The 22422-nt window shown below is 42.2% G+C and overlaps 1 protein-coding gene across 3 annotated transcripts in view; it reads right to left on the bottom strand.

The window, feature by feature from the left end:
* Nucleotides 1-247: 247 nt before the first annotated feature.
* The window catches only part of svila (supervillin a), a 64750-nt gene continuing 42575 nt past the window's right edge, over nt 248-22422 (bottom strand). For all 3 annotated transcript variants that reach the window (XM_062379487.1, XM_062379485.1, XM_062379486.1), the window contains 27 exons: nt 21456-21621; nt 21214-21303; nt 18528-18660; nt 16170-16223; nt 14005-14061; nt 13065-13230; nt 12284-12367; nt 11505-11591; nt 10422-10599; nt 10141-10313; nt 8854-9009; nt 7851-7987; nt 7224-7371; nt 6998-7143; nt 6672-6847; nt 5750-5903; nt 5367-5646; nt 5114-5268; nt 4916-5021; nt 4436-4643; nt 4168-4301; nt 3884-4039; nt 3205-3348; nt 2536-2657; nt 2178-2333; nt 1551-1571; nt 248-1127 (listed from right to left, as the gene is read on the bottom strand). In XM_062379487.1, the coding sequence (XP_062235471.1) occupies nt 1041-1127; nt 1551-1571; nt 2178-2333; nt 2536-2657; nt 3205-3348; nt 3884-4039; nt 4168-4301; nt 4436-4643; nt 4916-5021; nt 5114-5268; nt 5367-5646; nt 5750-5903; nt 6672-6847; nt 6998-7143; nt 7224-7371; nt 7851-7987; nt 8854-9009; nt 10141-10313; nt 10422-10599; nt 11505-11591; nt 12284-12367; nt 13065-13230; nt 14005-14061; nt 16170-16223; nt 18528-18660; nt 21214-21303; nt 21456-21621 (3674 nt within the window). In that variant the 3' untranslated portion in view covers nt 248-1040. The remainder of the gene's footprint in view (nt 1128-1550; nt 1572-2177; nt 2334-2535; nt 2658-3204; nt 3349-3883; nt 4040-4167; nt 4302-4435; nt 4644-4915; nt 5022-5113; nt 5269-5366; nt 5647-5749; nt 5904-6671; nt 6848-6997; nt 7144-7223; nt 7372-7850; nt 7988-8853; nt 9010-10140; nt 10314-10421; nt 10600-11504; nt 11592-12283; nt 12368-13064; nt 13231-14004; nt 14062-16169; nt 16224-18527; nt 18661-21213; nt 21304-21455; nt 21622-22422) is intronic.

The raw sequence follows: 22422 nt of genomic DNA, 5'->3' as shown, positions 1-22422 counted from the left end.
CCATGTCTAAATGTGTCTTTAGAAAACATATGTAAACATGTGCTCCGGGTTATGGATGGTTATGCATGCAACTTAAACATGACATGTAACCCACTGTCTGAAGTTTTGCAACTGTCATGTATTCAGTTGGTAAAAATTAGACCTATAGCGCCCTCTTCTGGGTTAAAGCTGATGATGCTGATGCCACAACACCACTATGAAACAGCAAACTGTGTTAAATAAAGACCAAACGAGCTTTTCACATATCCAACTTTCAGGGTTTATTTCTCTAATAGATCTTTATATCACAAAGAGTCTTCAAAATGCAGACTATTACCTGTATATAAACTGTACACAAAGCAAGGCACTATACACTGTGAGACTTTAAAATCAAATATCACCTTCTTCATTAACTCAAGCCTGTATCCTTTTTACTATAAGTGAGACAACAATGACACTAAATGCATCCAGATGAAGCTGCATCATTTGATCTGTAAATGGCAAACGGTGAACTGTACAGCAAGTTTCTCAAATATCCAGTATTTATTAACATATGACACAAACATCCCCCCAACACGTTCATTATACACTTTAGTTCAGTAAATATTCATGAAGGCTTTAAAAATCCTTTTTAGATTTGATATAAATATAAATTATTTGTAATGCATTAACATACATACAGAGGTTGATGTGAAGTGTGTTGAACAGGCTGACAGACCTGCTCCCACTCCAGCACATGGCTGCATTGCTGATAATGTAAGGGCACTGGTTGTCCTGCGTATTGTACATATGTACAAACATTAACAAAGAATACATCTAAACAATATCTATCGACACATTCACTACATACGTGCATCTGCCTACATATGACAAACGAAATAAACAACACAAGAAGCAGATGAGAGGGAAATCTGCTGCACGGCTTTCGAACCCCCCCCCCCCCCCCACACACACACACTCCGAGACTCGGTTGTGCGCAGATGCAAACAAATAAAAGAGACAAAACGACATCTAGGTGGTTTTTCGTGACGTCTTCAGCTCACCCCCTCTGTTTCAGCGATCTAGAAAAGTCCTTTGGCTTTCTTCAATTTCACCTGTTTCCAGACGGGCAAACTCCCATAATCCTCTCTGGTCATCTCCAAGCCTTTCTGTGGGACGAGCCACACACACACACACACACACTATCAGGGTGAAGCACACAACACTGTACCAGCAGTCACACTGTAGTTTACACATTGTTCAGGGTTTCAAACCACAAACATCCTGCAGCTTAGTAAGGACTGGGCCACCTCTCAACACACTCATGCATCAGTGAGATTAAGAGCAAACAACATTCTTCTATTCCAGTAAAATATCATCTGTGTCACGTTTGAGTAACATCGCATGTTTTGCAGGTGTCCACGCCAACTTGTAGATTGTGAGTGAACAACATGCTGATCAAATAAAAACTTAAAGAAAATAAGAAAAACAGTAGTGAAGCAGAGTTGGGAGAAAAATGGATTAAGAGTGAAAGAGCGGATTTAGAAGTGAGGAGGCTCCGGGCCGTTCCATGCTCAACTCAGACCACTCACCTTCCCATAAGCCCCTACTCCCTGAAGAGTGGAATGAATGAAAAAGCAAAGTTCACAAAGAGACAAGCGGATGGAGAGAAGATGACAGAACATAGATAGAAAAAGCAAAGGAGAGGCATGAACGAAGAGAGGAATCTTAATAGGCTCAATAATCAACTAACAGCAAACATATACAAAATTTGTGACTGTGATAAATTATAATTTCGAAAGACGATAAGGCTCAGATCTGGGTCCAAATTTTGTTGGTAATGCGAAAATAGGGCAAAAAGGCTCGTAGTGTGAACATTACCCAAACATAACCCAATCTTACCCTACCTGCAAAACCTGAAATTTTATTTTCATGATCCGTGTCAAAATATTTTAAATCTGTAATAGGAACCAGTGGGCTTGAGGCTGAGAGCCCCAGACTCAGCAGGAAAGTCAAAAAGTTTGAGAGTTTGTGAAACATGGACCAAGACAATGTTTTTGTCTTTTTATGAGAATTGTGTACTGCGTCACATTAACATCTTAAGTGAAACCTACATATACAAAATTCTAATTGTGGCATTTTACTTTATTGGCAGCTTTATATCTAAAAGCTTTATGCATCTTTCCATGGACATTAGTCTGTAGCCAGCGGGTTCTTACCTCAAAGTCCTCCTCCGACAGGTAGACCTCCAGCCGAAGAGGGTCGACCCCCTCAGGCAGCGGCCTGGCCAGAATGTCTGCCAGTGTGTAGGTGGTTTTACACAGCCTGGCCAACACGTCCTCCACCAGGATGATCTGGTTACACACCTCTGCCTCCTGAAAGCACACAACACACTGGATGTATCATTTCAACCCAGAGAGCTGGAAATTAAATAATCAATTTACCGGGATAATGGTGTTTTTTGTACAATAAGAGCATGTACTTTAGTATATGAGAGGACAATGACGTCTACATTGTGAGCTTCATATCAGATGATGCATCTGGCAGTAATCAGATAAAGTGATTCGATCCACGCACCCTCTCAGTGATCTCAGCGATGTCCTCTCTGTGCTCCCAGCTGGGGAACATGTTGGTGAAGGTGAGCGGCTCCAGACCAGCGTGGATCAGATACGCTTTGGGAGGCTTCTTCTCATTCTTTTCTGAGGATATAAAGAAAGAATGGCTCACCGAAAATGAGGTTACAAGCATTTATTGCAATTTTGGTAATAGAGACAGAGAATATATTTGATATTAACTATGTATGGTTAACGAAATAAGGTGTTACACAAAGTATATGCCAAATACATGGAAACGTATATGATAAGTCTTTTGGTTTGTGGATTCTACTCTTTTCTGGACGGCAACTACAATATGTATCTCTAAATTGAGTCTGTAGTGTGTGTCCTCCATGACTACACAAATAAATAATTCTGTACCATGACCTTAATCTTATCATTCCATTTTATTCTTATAATAATAAAGCCTATAATTCTTCATTCTTTTAAGTTGCATTTTGCTCTCACATAATCCATGCTTTCAATATCCATTTAGCCAAATACCTACCAGCAACAATCCAACAAAAAAAATGGCCTCGATATAAATAGATTCATTCCTCTCTATGACCACTCAAAAATATTATGTCAATCAGTGACGGACAGAGACAAATGTTGTGATTTGCGCAGACATAACAAGAAGGAAGTGGGATACCTCTGGAGTACTGCAGCACAGTCTCCATGGCACACTTCCTGTCTGAGTCCCAGCGGATCTGGGCTGAGCCGGTGCTTTCACTGTCCTGAGGCCACCATCCCTGCCACAGATACACCTCGTGGTGGTTGTCCACCAGGAACAGGGCTGCACACAGGAGACAATACAGGACACACACAGGTCAAGCCGCTTCTCAATTGTTTTTCAGAAAGCAAAGTTAGTATTTGGTTTTATGGACATGTTAGATATTAGGAAATCAGTCTATTATTATTTATTACCAGGCAAAAATAGAATCCATCCTTTTGTTCAAGCTTCTCTATCAAGACATTTGTAGCTTCTATTTTTAAGTTATTATCCTCAAAATTATTGGGCTTTGTTATTAAATACTAATAAATGATCTTAGTCGTAGCCCGTCCTTCAATGGTAAGAATAAAGTGCTGAAGAAATATAAAACATCACTGGAAATGTACAGTCATTTGCCACTATCACATTTACTTCACATATTGCCTATAATTAGGCAATATAGTACAATATTGTATATCATCTGGAGTGTTTCATCTCATAATTGACCTCCTAAATGTAATTGAATAGCATTAGTGTGTGAGTGTGAGTGTGTGTGTGTGTGTGTGTGTGTGTGTGTGTGTGTGTGTGTGTGTGTGTGTGTGTGTGTGTGTGTGTGTACCTGGCTGGGAAGCTGCATAAAGGTCCTCCTGTAGGAAGGGCATCGAGTTGACCTGTTTGGGGTCTCTGGCTGGGTAGAGGAACTCCACAGCTGCAAACTCCCCTGAGCTGCTGCTCAACTGGTAGAGACGGGGCGTGAAGTTAAACCTGCCAGGGTCTGAGGGTCAAAGGTCAAAAAGAGCACACACAAGCAAGGACATCAGTTTAATGCAATATAAACACCCTGCGTCTGTTTATTATAAAGAAAATCAGAGAGTCAGGATCTGAGCTCTGACGTTCCCCCACCTTGCAGCATACAGTCGTACGCTTTCCTGTCCCTCCTCCTGAGGGCTTCCCAGAATCCTGTGGGCTCTGCTCCCTCGTCACACTCCCTGATGCTCACCTTGCTGCTGCTGTGGAGGCCTGCTTCCAGGGGACAACTGCACAAAGACAACAGTGTCACACTGGCAGATGATAGCACCAATATTACAGCAAATCAGAAATGGCTATTTGTTTCACAAGGTGTTCAACAGATATTGGAAGTGATCTTTAAGTAATAAAAGTATCCCCTCACTGTTCTTTGATTCTGTTGGCGGCGGTGCGCGCCACCTCCCGTGTGTGTGTCTGAGACTTGCAGCCGTGCCACAGGTAGATGACGGCTTGACTGACACTGAGCATCACCATGGAGACTCTGGAGCGCAGGCTGCTGCAGTGACAGGCCACCTCCAGCAGGTGGCCCTCCACCTCCACCTCTCCCCGCACGCAATAGAGACGCCAGTCATCTGAGAAGGACCCAAGCACAATGAGGAGGAGATGCACATGCACAAGGTTGAAAGAAAGGTTTTACCTTTTAGGCATTTAACTGAAACTACAAAAGACAAAAACTTCTGACTTTCGACAAACGCTTTGGTTGTTTGATCCTCTGACTCCCTTTTTAACATCTAAATCTTCTCTAGGCTACAATCGCTCTTGTCATATATAGGAGGACATGACTGCTGTACAAGCAAACTTGACATATTTATTTTTCATGAATAATGACTGAATGAAAACTTACTCTGTGAGTTTTCCTCCTCCTCTTCTCTCTTCCCTGAGTGAACGACCATCCCTCCTTTAAAACACTGCAGGAAACATGGAGGCTCCTTCCCCTGCTGGACTTGAACCTGGAGGGAGACGAGGTGAGACAGGAGAAGTCATGCTCTCTCTGTCCACCCAAAGTGCTGACTACATGAAAACAGATGCACGTGTACGGTACCTGTGCTCCTCGCTCTTCATCCAGCTCCACAGTCATCAGTGCTGACGTGCCTTTCTCGCTGACGGTGGAGTTGCGGCCCTGCCAGAAGAAGTAGCAGCACTTCTCTTTCCCCGGCCCCGCCGTCTTCACCTGATCTGGGTTCTGTCTCTTCCCAACTGACGGATTAATGGTTTAGAAATGGTTAGAAAGCCTGGAAAACTATTAAATATTACATATTGCAATTTTTTTTTACATTTTGTAACCCAACACTAACCTGCAGCGCTGACCATGTACTTCCACTTCACCACGTAGGTGTCGCCCTCGTGGAACTGGCCGATGCTCTGGTGCGGCTGACGGCTGTAGTCAAACTCCAGGATATGCCAAACCTCCACCGCTTGAGTGCTGATCTTGTAGCTCCGCCAGTCCTCTGCCTCCACCAGGCCGTAGCCCCGGCCCACATTGAAGCCATCCAGTTTGGAGCAGACCGGTGCCTCGTGGGGGTGCAGCATCAGGGAGGCGTCATACGCGTGGCGATGATCGGCCGCAGACGGCTCCTGTGGCGAGGAGAGGAGTGATGACAGAGGTACAGATTTTGTATCATCCTCTATGTAACATTAAAGACATGATTCACACTTTAGAGTAGAGTACTCTTGGTACCTTCTGATCAGTGACGTGGTTGTTGGTGTTTCTTGTGGGGCTGGGTGTTTTCCTGGAGTCGCTCCAGTCCACAAACTTTTCTTTGAACAGAGTGGTTTCATTGAATTGAGTCAGTCTGCCGAACACTGCCCAGTCAGGGCGGCCCTGACCTTTCCTACAGGAGTGGAGGAGTGAATCAATGACACAATACCAGAGCTTCAATCAACGAGAATGTTCTCAGTATTCATTCATTATTCACACATGTTCACAGTATTCAGAGCATTGAGGGAGTTTAGAAAATAAATTCAGACCAGTCAGCCTCTTATTGATGGATTATAAGTTTCTTCAACTACTGCATTTGTGCATTTTTTGTCTTTACTGCCAAATGTCAAATTGTGACAAATTGCATTGCAGGCTTAACAGATTTTAAGAATTACATTAAAAGGCGAAGAGGAGACGACTTGTTAATATCAGATATTTCAACATTAGATACAAACATGTTAAAAAGTTCTTATGTATTCATCTCTGTTTGTTGGTTTGTTAGCAGTTATACACAAAAATAACAGGATAGATAACCACTTGATAAAAGGAAGAGGTATCGATCAGAAACTATTTATTGCAGATCTGAATAAGGGGGCGGATTCAGTATTTTCCCTTTGACCACTTTGTTTATTTCTTAGAGAATGGTCATTGGATCTTGATGAAAAAAATCTGGCATTTTAAAAGGACTGAAACAGTTCAAATAGCAAATTTAAATCTAGTGATAGTAAATATGGTTTATGTGGACTGCTGGGCCTTGGCGGAGAGATGCGCTCTATTTAGCATCATTCTAGTTTGGGTTGTTATGGTTCTGCAAAGGGAACAATGACAGTGTGCAAATAAACATCCAGTCAAACTCTGTGTCAAAGTCTAGGATTCGGAGGTGTGGTGTGTGTTTCCGTACTTGGGTATGAGTGGGTTGCACTCTCCCGGGTCCAGCGGGTTGATGTCACAGTTGGTGAAGTCAAAGGTGCCGTTCCACAGGTGCTTGGCCAGCTGGAACGCCACCTTCCTCTGTGCAAGCGTCACTTCCTTCCCGTGCCATATGTACATCTCACTGCCAAAGTCAAACACCAAAACCTGCACACGAAACAATTTAATTTGTATGACCACTGGGGGGAAGCATTTCAACATTTTCAAAACACACATACTGACTTTAAATAGAGTTCTGATTTGCAGCTTTACATGTCCACCTCTTTTATATATTTAGGGTGATCTATGTTGTCTGACCTCTTTGGATTCGAGCAGGGAACATCGAGGCATCTTGGCCCAAAAGTCATCGTCTGGGACCAGTCTGTCGTCCATCAGGCGGTAAATGCAGTTTGTCTCCACGATGGCGCCCTCGTACAACTCATCTTCATCTGGTGTTCCTGCAGCTGCAAGGAGAAGGATGTTGCATTTCAGTAATTATGTACAGTTTGTCCAGTTTCAACCCCCGTCCGATATGAGTACTTACACTGATAAGTCGACTGTCCTCCCAGAATCTTCCAGAACTCCTTGGCGGTGTGGCTCTGAGTGTTGAGCGCCTCCTCGATGAACTGCACGTGGTTGGCACGACAACCCAAATCTCTCTTGCTCTGGATGAAGTTGGCCAATTCTGCAGCCTGACAAGAGAAAAGAGAAAAACATTATAAGTGTGTTTCACATGTTTATTATGGATGGGTTCCTGTTGAAGCAAATATAACATCTTCAACATGGCCCGATACTCTTACGAAGAGGAAACTATTGGTTCAATTCTCTCAAGAATAAAACTTTTGTCCCTAATGTGAACTAAACTCTAAACAAAAGCTTTCCTCTCCTTCAGATCGAGGTCAGTGCTCTGCTCAGCCAAGGTCATCAGTCGGTCTGGGACAAACAATTGTCTTGTGTCAGTTTCCTGCCACAACCCCACGATACACACACGCACACAGACACACACATATTAACGCTCTGCCCCGACGCACTTCTTCCTCCCACAGCTGCGTTTACATCCTGCACGTGAACGCTGCGCCACATCCCAGCAGCCTCGCTCCACTTACTTATTGATGTGACTCTAATGGAGCGTGACCAAAGCAGCCTGTTTTTCCAATGTTATGTGACCAACCTTGTTCCTCTCGATGACGTTGGCAAATTCTCCGGTCCAGATGAAGCAGTGGTGTGGCGTGATGAGCAGGAAACAGTCGCCGCTGTTCAGGGAGGAAGCTCTGGGCTCCACCAGCCGGGTCTGGACATGTCTTCGGCCTGGTTTTACACAAACACACAGACCGGTGGCTCATTAGTGACACCTCAGGCGATCATGGTTATTATAGTAGTGTGAGCAAGCCATCACCGTGTATGAATGTCCATGCATCTGCTTTATCATGTACCCAACAGTTTGTGTTAAAAACATCTCAATATGAAACTAGCAAATGTTCAAATTTACTCCGAAGTCAAAGTGCCACATTCGACCACCTAACACATGTAGCCCCCTGTGTACCATGGATTTGTTCTGGGTTACACACTGTGGTGTTTGGGAGGAGAGGATCAGTCCAGGAGGGTGTGAGGTGACCCAGGCGGAATGATTTAGAGCCACAGCTGTCACCACCACACTTGCAGAGGAGGCGTACAGACACAGAAATAGAGCCACTCTTGTTTCTTATTTTAGATATCCTCTGGATAGGACGGCCTTCGAGCACCATTTAGGTAAAACACTCACTGTCTGGTTTTCCGTATACTTGAGCAACTGAATAGAACCACTAGAAACCAGTTCAAATATACTGCATATGTCAACAAAAAAAGCTAGTACTGAAGAGGAGCTGCATCCTTAAACCTGTCTATTCATGGTGGGTGCCCTCAGGAGTGGCAGTGGGGCTCACAATCAAGCCTCCTGCATCACACTGACTCCGCATCACACTGACTCTGCTGACTAATCTAATTTACTCACTCTAACTTGTTTCTCTACAAGTCTCCCCTGATTGAAATACATCTCTCTCTATTAGTCAATGCACAGAATAACTTCCCTTTAATCTCAAATAGACCCTCCCCAAACTACAGATTCTAAAAGACCGTGTTGTGGGTGCAGATGCACCGGTTACATACTATAGAAGAAGGCTGTCCATGCTACTGACCTTTGACCTGCAGCAGCATGAGCTTCTTGTAAGGCACAGCGCTGTTGTTGGACATCTGCTCGGAGATGCTGACACTGCGCAGGTTGACGTTGCTGAAGTTCTCCTTGCTGGCGAGACCAGCCAGAGCCACCTCAGAGAAACCGGAGTTTTTATTCACTGAATGGAACGAGACAAAGGGAGGGACAGGGGGGGACATGAGACAGAGAGAAAAGTCATAACACAAAACATTAAATCTTCATATTAAGCCCATACACAGTTAAGTCTAAAATAAAACAACACTTTCTGTCAGGGATGACAGTAAATGCCTAAATGTGAAAGCAACAATAATACAGTGATAGTTTGAGCTCAAAAACAACCCCGATCCTATGAGGACTGCTCTGCACAATGACAGGAAACGGACTGTGGGTCAGTTTAAGAGCCACAGAGGTTTTAGTGGATTCATTTACAGCACAGACTGACTATTTATAGATTGAATAATACAGTCAGGCATAAAAAAGACCAATCAGTTTTTTTTTATCTCTATCCTTTAATTATTATTTTTATTCCTTTTCTCCGTACTTTATTATTCTTGTCTGACTTACTTTTCTACATCAAATTTTCTCATTCTTATTTTGCTCTGAAAACACCACTACCCCCATCTTTTCCATCATTAGAGGAACTCATCTTGACCCACAATTATATCTTCTTTACTGCGCTCCATCATCACTGTTCACCAAACGTCCATATTTCTGATTGATAGTCTGTCCTGTCTGTTTCCACCCTTTTCTATCTATATATGTTAATATATAGCGGCTGTGGCCCAGAGGGTAGAGCGGTCGTCCTCTAACTCGAAGGTCTGGGGTGTGATCCCAGTCTTCCCCTTCCAGAATGTCACCCTTGGGCGAGATAGTGGTGCAGATAGATGCACTGTATCAATGTGTGTGCATAGGTGAATATCCAAAACTGTGCTGTATAGCACTTTGAGTGGTCAGAATACAGTCCATTAACCATTTAATGACCATGGTTTTTGGTGGGAGAAAGAGGGAAAGGTCTGTGTCCTTACCACTATTTCAAAGATGCAATTTCCATAGGCTTTGATTGGATAGTGATAAATACAAATTTGATGCTTTGAAAAATGTGATAAAATTCAAGAGAATGTTCAGATCTGACTATAAAAGACAATCAAATCAATCTAATTTTAATGGAGTAACATCAAGAATTGTGATTTTTGTTCAAATGTGTAAATTTTGCATCCCTGAACATCTTCTTTCTCACGTGTCCTCCCGCTCTTCATCTACTCTCACTCACTCTTCTCAGCCTTCATCCTCTTGCTCTCCAGTAGACCCACGTTGAGCCTCTGCTCCGTGTACTCATGTCGGATGTCCTCCCGGGCAGCCAGCATCTTCAGAGGGTTCCTGGACGACTGGACGTTACGCGTTGGGCGCACCGCTCGCTTGTGCTGCTCCATCTCCGAAGTCAGCCTGGGAGGGGGTCAGAGGCGAAGGGTCACGATTGACAGGAAGGAACCTCACACTCATGGCTTAGTCAGGGTTTCAACTTAAAATCAACCTCTGGCAGCGAGAGCTTACTTTGGCACCTGCGGACCAAAGATGGCATCAAAGTCGTCGTCTATCTCCACCTTGCTGGTGACGGAGGGGAGCTCCTCCACATGGCGGTAGAACTTGGAGAATGTTTCATCCTCGAGGGTCATCACTTCCTTCACCTTCTTCTGTGTCACTGAGAGGGTAGCTTCTGGCAGGCCACACACTGGGAGGGGACAAGACAGGATCATAATTATCCATTCATCAATTCACCTTAGATACTGCTGCTGCTGCTGCAAACATTTCTCTTTAAAACAAAATAAAAAAAACATTTAATTAATTTTAGAAGAAGCATTGAATAAACAATAACATTTAGACTTACCTTAATGCATTATAAGACCTAGCATGCTTTATGTTAACTTTGCAAGTACTAAATTCGGATTATTATATGTTAGACTTGTTGAGTCCTCTGTGGAAACCCTGCTTTTTCTGCACAGACTTTAAATCATCAACAAACAACCACCGGATTTGCAGGAAATGAGAGTTACATGTACCGGTCACAATGTGGAGGACAAAAGCTGGTGCATGTCATGTAATGGAGAGGTTGTATGGAAGTCCAGCTGTTGTTGACTTCGCTACTTCTACAAATTAGTAACAGAGTGCACTTAAGGGGTTTTATTTAGACCTGACAGGGCCGTTAAAGAAAGAGTGAGATCATCACATGCTATTTAGAAGCTGATGTTAGAGAGGGAGCCTCTAGTTAAAGCGCACTAACATAAAAGAAACAGTTGAAATTCTAATTAGTTAAACTCTGCTAGGATATTATCCAATGGACAATGATAGGAGATTGATATATTTACATAACAAGATTTCTTACCTGAAAATGTCATTGGGTCATAAGTCATGCAATATCTGCCTAGAAATGCAACACGAATAGATTTCCTCATCTCTAAATGAACTGGGGAGTATTTTGTTCAATGCATTGAGTTTGGTCTCAGTTACAGATGAGCTGAGAGGGAGATGTGATTCCTGAATGTGGCCTCCTTTTTCAATTATTTGAACAGAGTGACCGATCGGTTTCCCAAGCTGAGAGTTGATGAACTTGTCGACAGTATGACGAACAGGACTGACCTTTACTATTGAGCTTGCCCAGGAATGACTCCAGATTATCCAGCTTCCTGTCCGACTCCAGGTTCAGATCGGGTATGGCCTTGATCTCTGCAACACACACACAGGTGTTAGAGCCATATAGCCGTGTTATATTTTAGGGAGTCACACTGATGCTGTTACATATGGGCATGATGATTATACATACAGTCACAATGCAAACATAGCTAACAGTAACATGACATCCTCTGCTAGTCGGACTCATGCATATTCACAGCTAACACTATCCGATGGTGTAAATTCTATTAGGCTTTGTAAGCTAATAGAAGTGTCACAGCAACACATGTGGATGATATTTGTGGTTTTGGTGATAATGATGAACGGTGAGTTCAGTGCAACATAAAACAAAAGTAGGAATAAACCTTCAGTATCAGACATCTCCTCCATGTCTTTTGAAAGAGAAGCAAAGGAAATCCATTACAGATCTGACACCGAATTCATTCAAAAACTAAATTTAGCATCGGTGGATAAACTGACAGTTCAATAGTTCAGAATCAGAAATCATACAATACTCTGTTCAGAATAAGATTACAGTAATCCGTTTTTGGGATTTGTGCGTGGAGTCACCTGAGGGTGTAACAGAGTCAGGTCATTATGTCGTGATCAGATTTGAGCAGCTGCTGAAATCTCCAGTTTTCAATAACCCAAGAGTGTCATATAACAGCTAACCAGAGTATTTATGAAAGTATTGAGTATTGGGAATAAAATAATGTGAAGGCACAAAAACAAGAGCTGGGACACACCTTCCTGTGGTTTGGAGATGGCAGGGCTGCTGTTTTTAGGTTTGGACGTCGTTGGAGACTTGAGGGCGGAGGGGGAGGCCAACCCTGATGAAGGAAAATAGACAGACATAAGCACCCAACCACCCAGTGAGCATGACATGGCTACATTGGTTACTCTCTTTTAATTGATGAATCGTTCTTTTTTCATAGTTGTGTCATTAGGACAATGATGTGACTTCATGTGAAATGTTAATGAAATCAAAATTGTGTCAAAAAAATGAAATACTGACCTATGGTTGTAAAACTACTGATTAGAGCAGCTTTTGAACATCACAGAAATGAGTAATGAGATGCAGCGGTGGGCAAGGTTTATTTATATCTGTTACAGTAACATTGGACAACGTGGATCTAAAATGCAGCCTGAGCTATTCCACAGAAGCACTGTCTATGATGCCTGAACAGTTGGATAAGGTCCCTGTTTCTAATGTGGCTCCATTAGCTATAATCTGGCTAAACCCACAATTCCCCAAAAACACAAATCAAACCCTCCATCAACTGCAGAGAAAAACCATTAAAGCAATTTCTGCCTGAGCAGAGGCCTCTGAGCTCTGGTCTGGTGTGTCCGGGCCTGATGGCGGGAGGAGACGCATTTTCCTCAAGCAGCAAACCGAGGCTCGTGATGATTCGGAGCAGGGAGCCAAGACTCTGTACTTACAGAGAGTCCAGCATGTGTGTGCATGTATATATGAGACAGAGAGAGAGAATGGTAGAGAAAGCATGTGGGTTCAGTTTGCCCTCTCACCTTTCTTCACCATACGTGCAGCCACAGTGAACTGGGTGGAGTCATTGGCCGCTCCGTGGCCTTTGCTCTTCCAGGCCTCCTCTTGGGCCACTATCAGCTGTTTCCTCTCATGGATGGACATGTGGGACTCGATGCTCTGGCACTCCATCTCAGCCTCGGCTATTCTCTGAGAAAGAGAGGAGAAAAGTTATGATAAATACTTAGTTATAGGATTAATCTACCTTAGGATGCTTGATCACTGTAATATAGCCTCAAACAGTGATGCCCGATGCATTCCAGAAACCACTTTGTGCAATTTATCTTTAATGTGAGCCCTGCAGCAAATAGACAGAACCGTCACCCTGATAAGAAAACTGAGGCTGACTGGAATAATCTGGACTGCTGAATGTTGAGTTTGTCCCAAAATATTCACGTAGTTGTTTTAGATTAATTATACAAGTACTCAAGCCCTGTTGTAGTTAAACAAAATCAAAATGGAACTAGGACTGCATCTCACTGTGTCATTGGCTCTGTTCAATCGTGTTAAAGTGTTATCCACGGTAATTAAATGTAGTATTTTGCTCAAACAAGGAGCCACATTCACAAACACACAAGCAAAACAAGGATACCAAGGACACCAAGGGGGGACAACGAATAACCATGAGGCCCATTAATCCTTTTTTTTTATCCAAAGGACAATAATTCATTTTTATTCTCCTCTGCTGGTTGCATGAGAATGTGAGAGCAGACATTAATCCAAGTAATTGAACTTTAAAATATTTTAGTATCTCTCATAAAGTTAAAAGGAACAAGATTTTAGGTAATACAATGAAGCAGAGGGTAGCAGACAATTTTTTTAAGATGAACAAACTATGTTGTGACTCGTTCAAATCGGAAGTGGGTGGTTGGGATGTGAGATATTTGCCAGAGCACTGTACACAGTATTGACAAAGGGAGTCACCTTCCGTCTCCAGGGGTGTCTCTCATCCACCTGCATGGGTCTGGGAGAACTGGGGGCCTTCACAACCAGTGGAGATGACGTAAAACAGGATGAGGATCATGAGATGAAGATGGAAAAAAATAAGAAAGCAGCTGTGTATATGGCGGAAATGTTTCTCTGCATAAGCTGGAAGGTGCAGGGACTGCCATGCTGTCCTCATGGGCACAGTGATGAGGCTTTGGGGAAGGGATGGATATTGAATGGCAGACAACAGGGGCAGTGTGGCTGTAAAGGACTGCAGAGCATTAGTAATCCAAAGGAGCTTTGGCCAAAATTGCTTTGCGGGAAGAGCAGCAACTGAAGCAGTGGAGAGGTTCAAGAATTTGTAGTATTTGTCGTGAAACTGTTCCCAAATAACAAAAGGAATTTAAAAAATCCTTGCTCCTTGTACATTACATTTGATAGATTCTCTCTTGCAATACATTTATTACATTATTATAATACATTTGCCTGTTAAAACGATGGTGTTTGTGATTATGCGTTTGGATTTTTCAAGTTGAAGGGAGCAGGGCAGTGGCGAGGCAGGCATAGAGATCTGGAGCAGCTTCGTTCCTGACTGGCTGATTCAGCAGGGGAAAGGTTATGAAAAAGAGGCTCGGGAGAGAGAGAGTCGAGGCAAAGGCTGGCTCCTATGGAGGCCACAGATAGAGGAAACACACACACAGGATATTATCAAGAGGACAGCAATTGTGGAGCTGTAGGGTGGAGTTTATTATTTCATACCGAGGTCACTGGAAAAAAAAAAATACCAGAGAGAACTAATTTAAAGGGTCACTGCATTGATTTTAATCACAATGCTCACTTTATCAGAAATGTTTAGGTAGAAACACGTGTGTCAGTTTGGTTAAATCTGTCTGTGGTTGGTGATGATGGTTGGTGGTGAAATGCTGCGTCATTAACTGGGGCTGTGGAGTTTGAGCAACATGGTTGTTTACCAATCTTTAGGATTTATACGTTATACAAAGTGTACATTGTAGTGAGGGCCCATTGAAAGACACTATTGAATTTCCGTATTCAAAGTGTTGCCTTCATTGTTTTTGGAACCTGACCCATACAGTGTGAGTGAAGATACTCTTACTTTGGCTATTTATATTTTAATAATTATTTTTAAATTAATATCACATATTCCTCAACATTATGGAAATAGGACATTAAGTACTAAAGTACCCCTTCAAAATAAAATCACACTTCACGATTCTTATACCTAACTTGGACGGATACTACTACATTTATATTTAATCAGGTTACTTGATTGATTTTGGTCACTTTTATGCAGCAAACCAAACTGTAGATACAAATATTATCCATTTATAAAGTTGCTATGGCAAACGTTTGAGTAAATACTTACTCAGTTATACATCCAGTAAAAGTTCATTTTGAGTCATGTATCTGACCATTAGTTGAGTATTCGCCTATTAATCAGTCCTTAAGTCCTTTTTGTTCTCCAGCAACAGCCTGCTACATGTTCCAAAAGTATAATGAGAAGATATTTAGTATGCTTGAAGATTATAATCCGCTCTAAAACACGATTATGTGCAATATTTTCTCTTCCTGTTATTACCCTGAATTCACAGGAATATGACCAGGGACATGACCTCAACAGTAACAACAGAACTGAGCAGAGGAAGTGGAGAGGAAACAGGAGGCAGAGCAGAGAAGGGAGGCAAACTGTTTTGAATTAAATGTCAACAACAGTTCCCGTCATTGATATTTCCGTACAGGGATAATGATTAGAGTCCTGCACCAAATGTAATTAGAGATGAATAATCAAAGCACCAAGAAAACATCCAGTGTGAGAGAAATCCTTGAGCACAGGACAACCACTGAGCACAGGCAGGGGGGAATTAGAGAAGCACACACCATCACTATACAACACCATCACCGTGACTGTAGCACAGCGCACCATCACTAATACCAACACATGAACACATGAACACACACACACACAACAACAACGGTGTATTCATCGAGCGTGTAAGGAGTGGGGAAATTCATTTTAAGATTTTCAGCTAAGATAACTAATACAATTTAAATGCATTTTAGTTGTAAATACCACCGCTAGTTTGTGTGTGTGTGTGTTTGTTTGTGTGTGTGTGTTTGGTTCTGGCCTCGCACACTGGCCTTACCCAAAGCTGGTCGGACACAGCAAGATCATCGATCATCATCAGCGCTTCATCGTCCTACAGACAAGCAACCGCAGGTGAGAGGGGACATGGTTTCTGAAGGTTGTGTACCACGGCCAAATCACATGACCCACTAGATAAAAATCTTTAAAAAACATTTCTGACAGAAGACTTGGACTTTCTGAAATGCTCCTCTCAGAGGTGGAAAATGAGGACTACGATATGTGTGGCACTCCCGTTGAAATCAGTGATGGATTTCCATTTGCCCTGCTGTTGGCATTTGTTTGGCTGCTCATTTTTTTTATCTGAATTTATTGAGTAATGAGGGTGCGGCCAAGGGTTGAATTCATTTGGTTTGGGCTCTACATTGTAGAAGACACACCGGAGGCTGTTTAACGTCTTTGTACCATGCAACTGCCGCATAATAAATCTGTGTGTCATGTCAAATTAATTTGAACTTGATCTTTGAAAAAACTGACAGGCCAAGTGGGAATCCAACGTGTGGCTGCTGCAGGAGGACTCATGCCTTCATATAATGTTGCTCAGGAACCTGACTGAATTGTGTCCACTGACTCTGATAAATGGGAGAATGAAAGCATGATAAAACAACATCCCCTGTCCTTACTCCTGATCTCTACTTGGAAATCTCTTCAACTCAATCAGAAATAATTGTTTTCCGTGTTTTTATAGTGGCAGAATAATTGGACTATAGGCAGAAAGTTACGGACATCGGACTGGAAGGTCGCTGATTCGATTCCTTGCGGTGACATTACAACATACCTGCCAGGACAACAACCGGATCTGTTCCAAAGTCCAAAGAGCACTCTCCCTACCCCCACTGCCTAAGTGCCCCTGAGCAAGGCACCTTACTCCCCCAACATCTGCTCCCCGGGCGCTGTGCATGGCTGCCCACTGCTCTTTGTGTCTTGTTATGTTCACCAGATGGGACAAAAGCAGAAGACAAATTTCCCTACTCTGCATGTCGTGTGATTGTGCATGTGTTTAGGATCAATACATTTATCGTAGCGTATCGTCGTATCGTAAAAAGCCACTCAACTTCAGCACATGGCATAATTCAAAAAGGCATCAGAACCTTCGAAGCAAGGATCTGCCTGACATTACATGAGCTGAAAGCCAGAATTCAGATACAGACAGAGCTGCTGAGTGGAGCTGAACAAACACTGATAAGCGGCTGGAAACATGGTAGCTGTTGTGGATATGTCTAAACAGAGAGGCACATGCAGCGTCCCACCTCAGCCCTCCCTTCAAAAACACACAGAGGAGCTCGAAACATAGACACACTCAACATGCAGAGGATGAAATTACATTTATTTAAGTTAGAGGACATGCAAGTAGAGACAAATGCAAACAGAAGAATGAAAGGTTACATGCAACATGCAGTTCAGTGGAGAGAAAGGCTGAAGCCAGACATGACAAAACATAGACAACACATTATAGTGGACAGTTGTTAGTGTCACTGACTCTCACACTTAAAACCAACAGGTGCTTTTAGAAAAACCGAATTCAGAGTAAAATTTGCAATAAGAAAAATGAAAAAAAAAACTTTCAAATTCAATTTCCTTAACCTTAGGGCAGTGTTACGTTCTGTAGCACCGGAAATAGTTTGCCAGTGGAGTTCGTATTCATAATTTTGGTAGTATATTAACAATGTCAATTACATTTGTTTTCCATTTACTATTATTTTGTATTCAATGTCGCCATGTATGCACACAAGTGGAAAATGAAATTTGACTGAATAATTCCATTCAATATTGGCATGGATTCCCGTTTAGAATTAAATTAGTTTGCACCATGAAGAATGCCCCAAATGATCTAGATCCTAAAGTCAATATAATATTATCATGACTGGAACAACTGCAGATTAGATCTTGACGCCGTTCACGCCCCCAAAAACATGCAACAGATGTTAATGTCACAGAGAAGAAGAAAGAGACAAAAAGATGACGACAGAAAAACGGACAATAGACAACCTCTCTGTTTAGAGATATCCTGAACTGATACCATGGCTCTCTGCAGACCTGATTATGAAAGGCTCTCTAGACTTTGACTTCAGTGTCAGAAAAAGAAAATCAGAAACAAAGCGCTCTTCTCAACATGCCACTGAAACCTCAGTGGCATGTTGCTGATTCCATTATTAAAGTAATGGAATGACAGTTACAGGCTGATCAGTGGTGGAGATTGTGTCTTCAAACTTGTTTAAAGTCAATTTGGGAATATGAAGCATTTTTGTTGGGACTCTCTATCGTCCTTTTCACAGGACATGAATGCAGGCGGCATTACAGCATCTCAGGCTCGTCTGTTGTGTTCGTTCAGCAGTGAGTGTGCAAGTCAGGTGGTTACCTTCTTCTTGAAGCTCTGCTCCACCTCCCAGAGCTGAGCCTGCTGCTCGTCCATGGCCACCTTCGCCAAATCCTGCTTCCTATTGATCCTGTTCCTCCAGTCATCCTCGCCGCTCTTCTTCAACAAGGCCACTCTGCGGGGAGAGGGGGAAGATAGAGGGGAACAGTTCATTAAAATAATAAATAAAAAAATAGGGGATCTCACAAGGAAAAACCCGGCTCTAATATTCGGCCTGTGCTCTACAAAGAAATTGTTGGACAGATTCTTACAACCAAAAACAGTAATGGCTACCAAAAAACACTTTAAGTTAAATGAATAAATTCAATAAATAGATTGGAATATGTTAATTTACAAAGGTTGTGCACAACTACGATTTAAAAAAGGTGTAACAGCTTTGGAAAATGTTGCTTATCTAAAACTGTACATTATAATAATAAACATTTATTTTGTTTTGATAATATTTAATCTTTTCGCTGCAAAGCAACAATACATTGTGATACCTTTTTATACTGAAACATATTGCCGATGTTAAACAGAATTCAAGTTATGGATCTGGTTTTAAACACTTTGACACTTTCAGGGATAGGATTTATTAACCAAATTGTGGAGGGAAGTTTGACACCACTCATTTTTATGCAATAATCTTGTTCAACAGTTAAATGTAGACACGCTCGCGCTAAAGTTAAGCGCTCAGCTAAACTTCCGACCCTCTGTCACAACACTGAGGCCAACACAAAACAGGGATGTTCCCACGCGGCTTTTAATCCCTGGGTCAGTTCGCAGAAAAGATAGCCGACACTAAACAGAGGTAGGCGGTGTGTCATTTCACAGCCACAGTTAGACAGAGGTCTGGATCGCAGATAAACACACTTGAGACTGCTGGAGTGCAATTAGACATAAACATCACTTAGAGACATCAGGTCGTGTGACAGGAGCTGGGAGAAAGTGCAGTGCAGAAAAAGGAGCTAGATGCTGGGCAGGCCACAAATCATGTAAAAGGGTTCACGTTTTGTAGTAGGGGACACCAGGATACGGAGTATTATGGTATCACAAATTTAAGTACTCTATAGTTTGACGAGAACAGACGTTCAATTATTGAGCTCTCATCTCCAAACAGGGCGGAGACGGGGGGGGTCAGGGTGTTGGGCAGTGCCCCCTGCCCCTTGTGACAACCACCCCTCTGTGACCCAGTGAGGCGACCTCCTGTTCGGCCTCAGGGGCAACAACACTCAGAGTGACACTGAACACAAGTCAGCAACTGTAACTGGGATACAGACCATGCCTCCAGTTAAATGCTTTGAAACTGAAACAGATTCAAAGACGTCGTGGAGGGGTTGGGGGGTTGGGGGGGGGGGGTTGGATGTCACAGAAAGTGCGACGAGCAGACTGGAACACAACCCTTTAACAGCAGTTTATATTTGATTCCATTATGTCATCAGTCAATTGTCTGATCGCTGCCCAGTGTTTCCCAGTCACACCAGACGACTGTGACAGCCAACACAGTGTGACATAACCAGACTTATGTAATCAGTTATTGGTGGGAAATCCAATACTGGGCTCGTGGTGAAAACTGACTCTGTTTCAGGCGGTGAATGGTAGAGAGAAATTCATATAGAGCTTTTAACCTAATGCCAACTCAATGCATATTATACCGGGCCAATACACAACCACAAACACACACACACACAAAGACACACCACTTGCTGTACCTGCTCCAACTCCTGAGCCACAGCTATGATTATACTACCTATCATCAGTAGTTTGCATTACTTAAATTGATGAGTCTGATGATTTTTCATACATTTTATGTAGTGAATAAATTCCATTAAGGACAATACCAACTACTAATGTATCCTGCCAGTAAGTACTGTGAGTACATCCAGAAGCTGATAGATCTTATTCCTCTGTGCCATAGAGCTCCATTACAATAGACATCAGTGTGAGACACTGTTTCACTGGCAGCCACTCTAAAATGAACACACACACACACTATTATTTATTCTGACTCACACGCAGTCATGCTGCAGGAAGTGCTCTCCAATATGCTACGAATGTGTATTAATACTCAGATGAAAGTAGTTCCAACCCTAAGCGCTATTTCCTCCTGCTTGAAAAGTGTTTATATAAGGTTTCCAATGTCCAAACTAATAAATATACATTTATTATCCAAGTAAAAAAGTCAAGCCAAGAAGAAACCACCAGGTTCTGTGTTGAAAATGACAGAAAAGTTAAGGACCTGTGGACAATCCAACATTTTGTTGATTGTGCTCATTAGTAGATTTGTGGACATTAAATTAAACCCTGGACATCAGAAGCCTTAATAACTTAATACAAACAGAAATGCATGAATATTTTCTGAAATATAACTTTTTCCCACTTAAAACAAAGTCTAGATCTAAAAATACTAAAAAGACAGTTGGAAGCCTGTTGTGTTGTTAACAAAGTGGATTGCAATGAGAAGCTTGTGCGGGTGTACAGGACTGATTTTGATGATATCTACGTTTCTCATTAAATAAGCTTTGGCAGCCTCATGCACCGAAGTTTAATGGCATTTAAGGGCATCAGTGTGAATTAAATGTAAATTGATTCCACATCCAGCACAGTGCTGCTCTTTTATTCCTCTAGTTTTGAGAACTTAGCAGAGCAGCAGCAGTGGCTGAAAAATGAAAAAAATCTAATAACTCACCCTGTCTTGTCCTCATGATCCAATTTTCTGTTTCCATCTAACTCACATTTGAGCAGAGAATGAAAAAGAATCTTCTTTTTCTTTAAGTGGCTTAAGTGGCACAAGAAGCATATTAAAAGCTAACATTATATAAATTGCACGCAAATTATATTGAAAGTTTGACAGTAGTTGTATATATATATATATATAAAAAAAAAAAAATCGACAAACTCCGAGCCTAAATCATGGCTGAGCAGGCTCACCTCTCTCTGATGGACATTTTTCTGGCGGACATTGCGTCGCTCAGTTCGTCCCCGTGCTCGGACAGAAACTCGATGTCGTCGTTGTGTGTATCTGCGGCTGGAGGCTGACACGCAGTCCTGAGGGAATCTGTTGCTCTGGATGTTAGCACAGTCGACTCCAGCCTATCTGTGAGCACAAGCAGTCGAGCGCACAAAAAAGAGAGAGAGTCAATAAGTGGACAGCAACTACATGGGTGTTAACCAGTATCTCATGGTGGATTAAAGTAAGATATAAAGCATTTTAATATAGATTCTGCAAATGGATCTAACAATCAAACTTTCTCAGATACACACTTTTAATTAACACATTATTCTGAAAAGTCCAGGGATAAAGGAGTTAACATACAACCCAGGCACAGCTCATTAACTGAGCGGTGAGAAGCAGAGCAGACACTTTAAATGTCCATGTCATAGTTCTAATCTAATAAACAACACTGGAGCTCTCTTGTCGATACCGTGACACTCTGATCTTTCTCCGTGCATCCCTCCTGCTCCATCCCTCTGTTCCCACTCCACACACAAACAGGCAGATGTTATCAGCTTTTCATGAAACCCTTTTCTACTCTCTCTGAACAGATCTACCTTGGGTCAGGCAAAAATGATGGCTGGGCAAAACACGACGTTAATGGAAGACTTTCACAAACCACATAAGTTAGAAATATGTATGACTGAGAAATGGTTGTTGACTGAAATGGACACCACATCTTACAATCTGCTCTTTCAATATTTAGAGTCGGTTTCAATCTTCATCAATGTTTCTTTGCTTTAGAGTTTGTTTCGTTAAAGTCACAGTCACTCATCAAAACTATTCCTCACACACTTTTGTGAATACCATACATGAATGACGGGATTTTTGCAAAAAAGAAATCTACTTTTGCATAAAGAATAAAAACATGTAGTTAATATATATTTGAGATGTGTGTGGGAA

Source organism: Platichthys flesus, chromosome 21, assembly GCF_949316205.1.
Source record: "Platichthys flesus chromosome 21, fPlaFle2.1, whole genome shotgun sequence".
Lineage (NCBI taxonomy): Eukaryota > Metazoa > Chordata > Actinopteri > Pleuronectiformes > Pleuronectidae > Platichthys > Platichthys flesus.
Note: the sequence above shows the minus strand (reverse complement) of the source record. Positions and strands in the feature narration are given on the sequence as shown.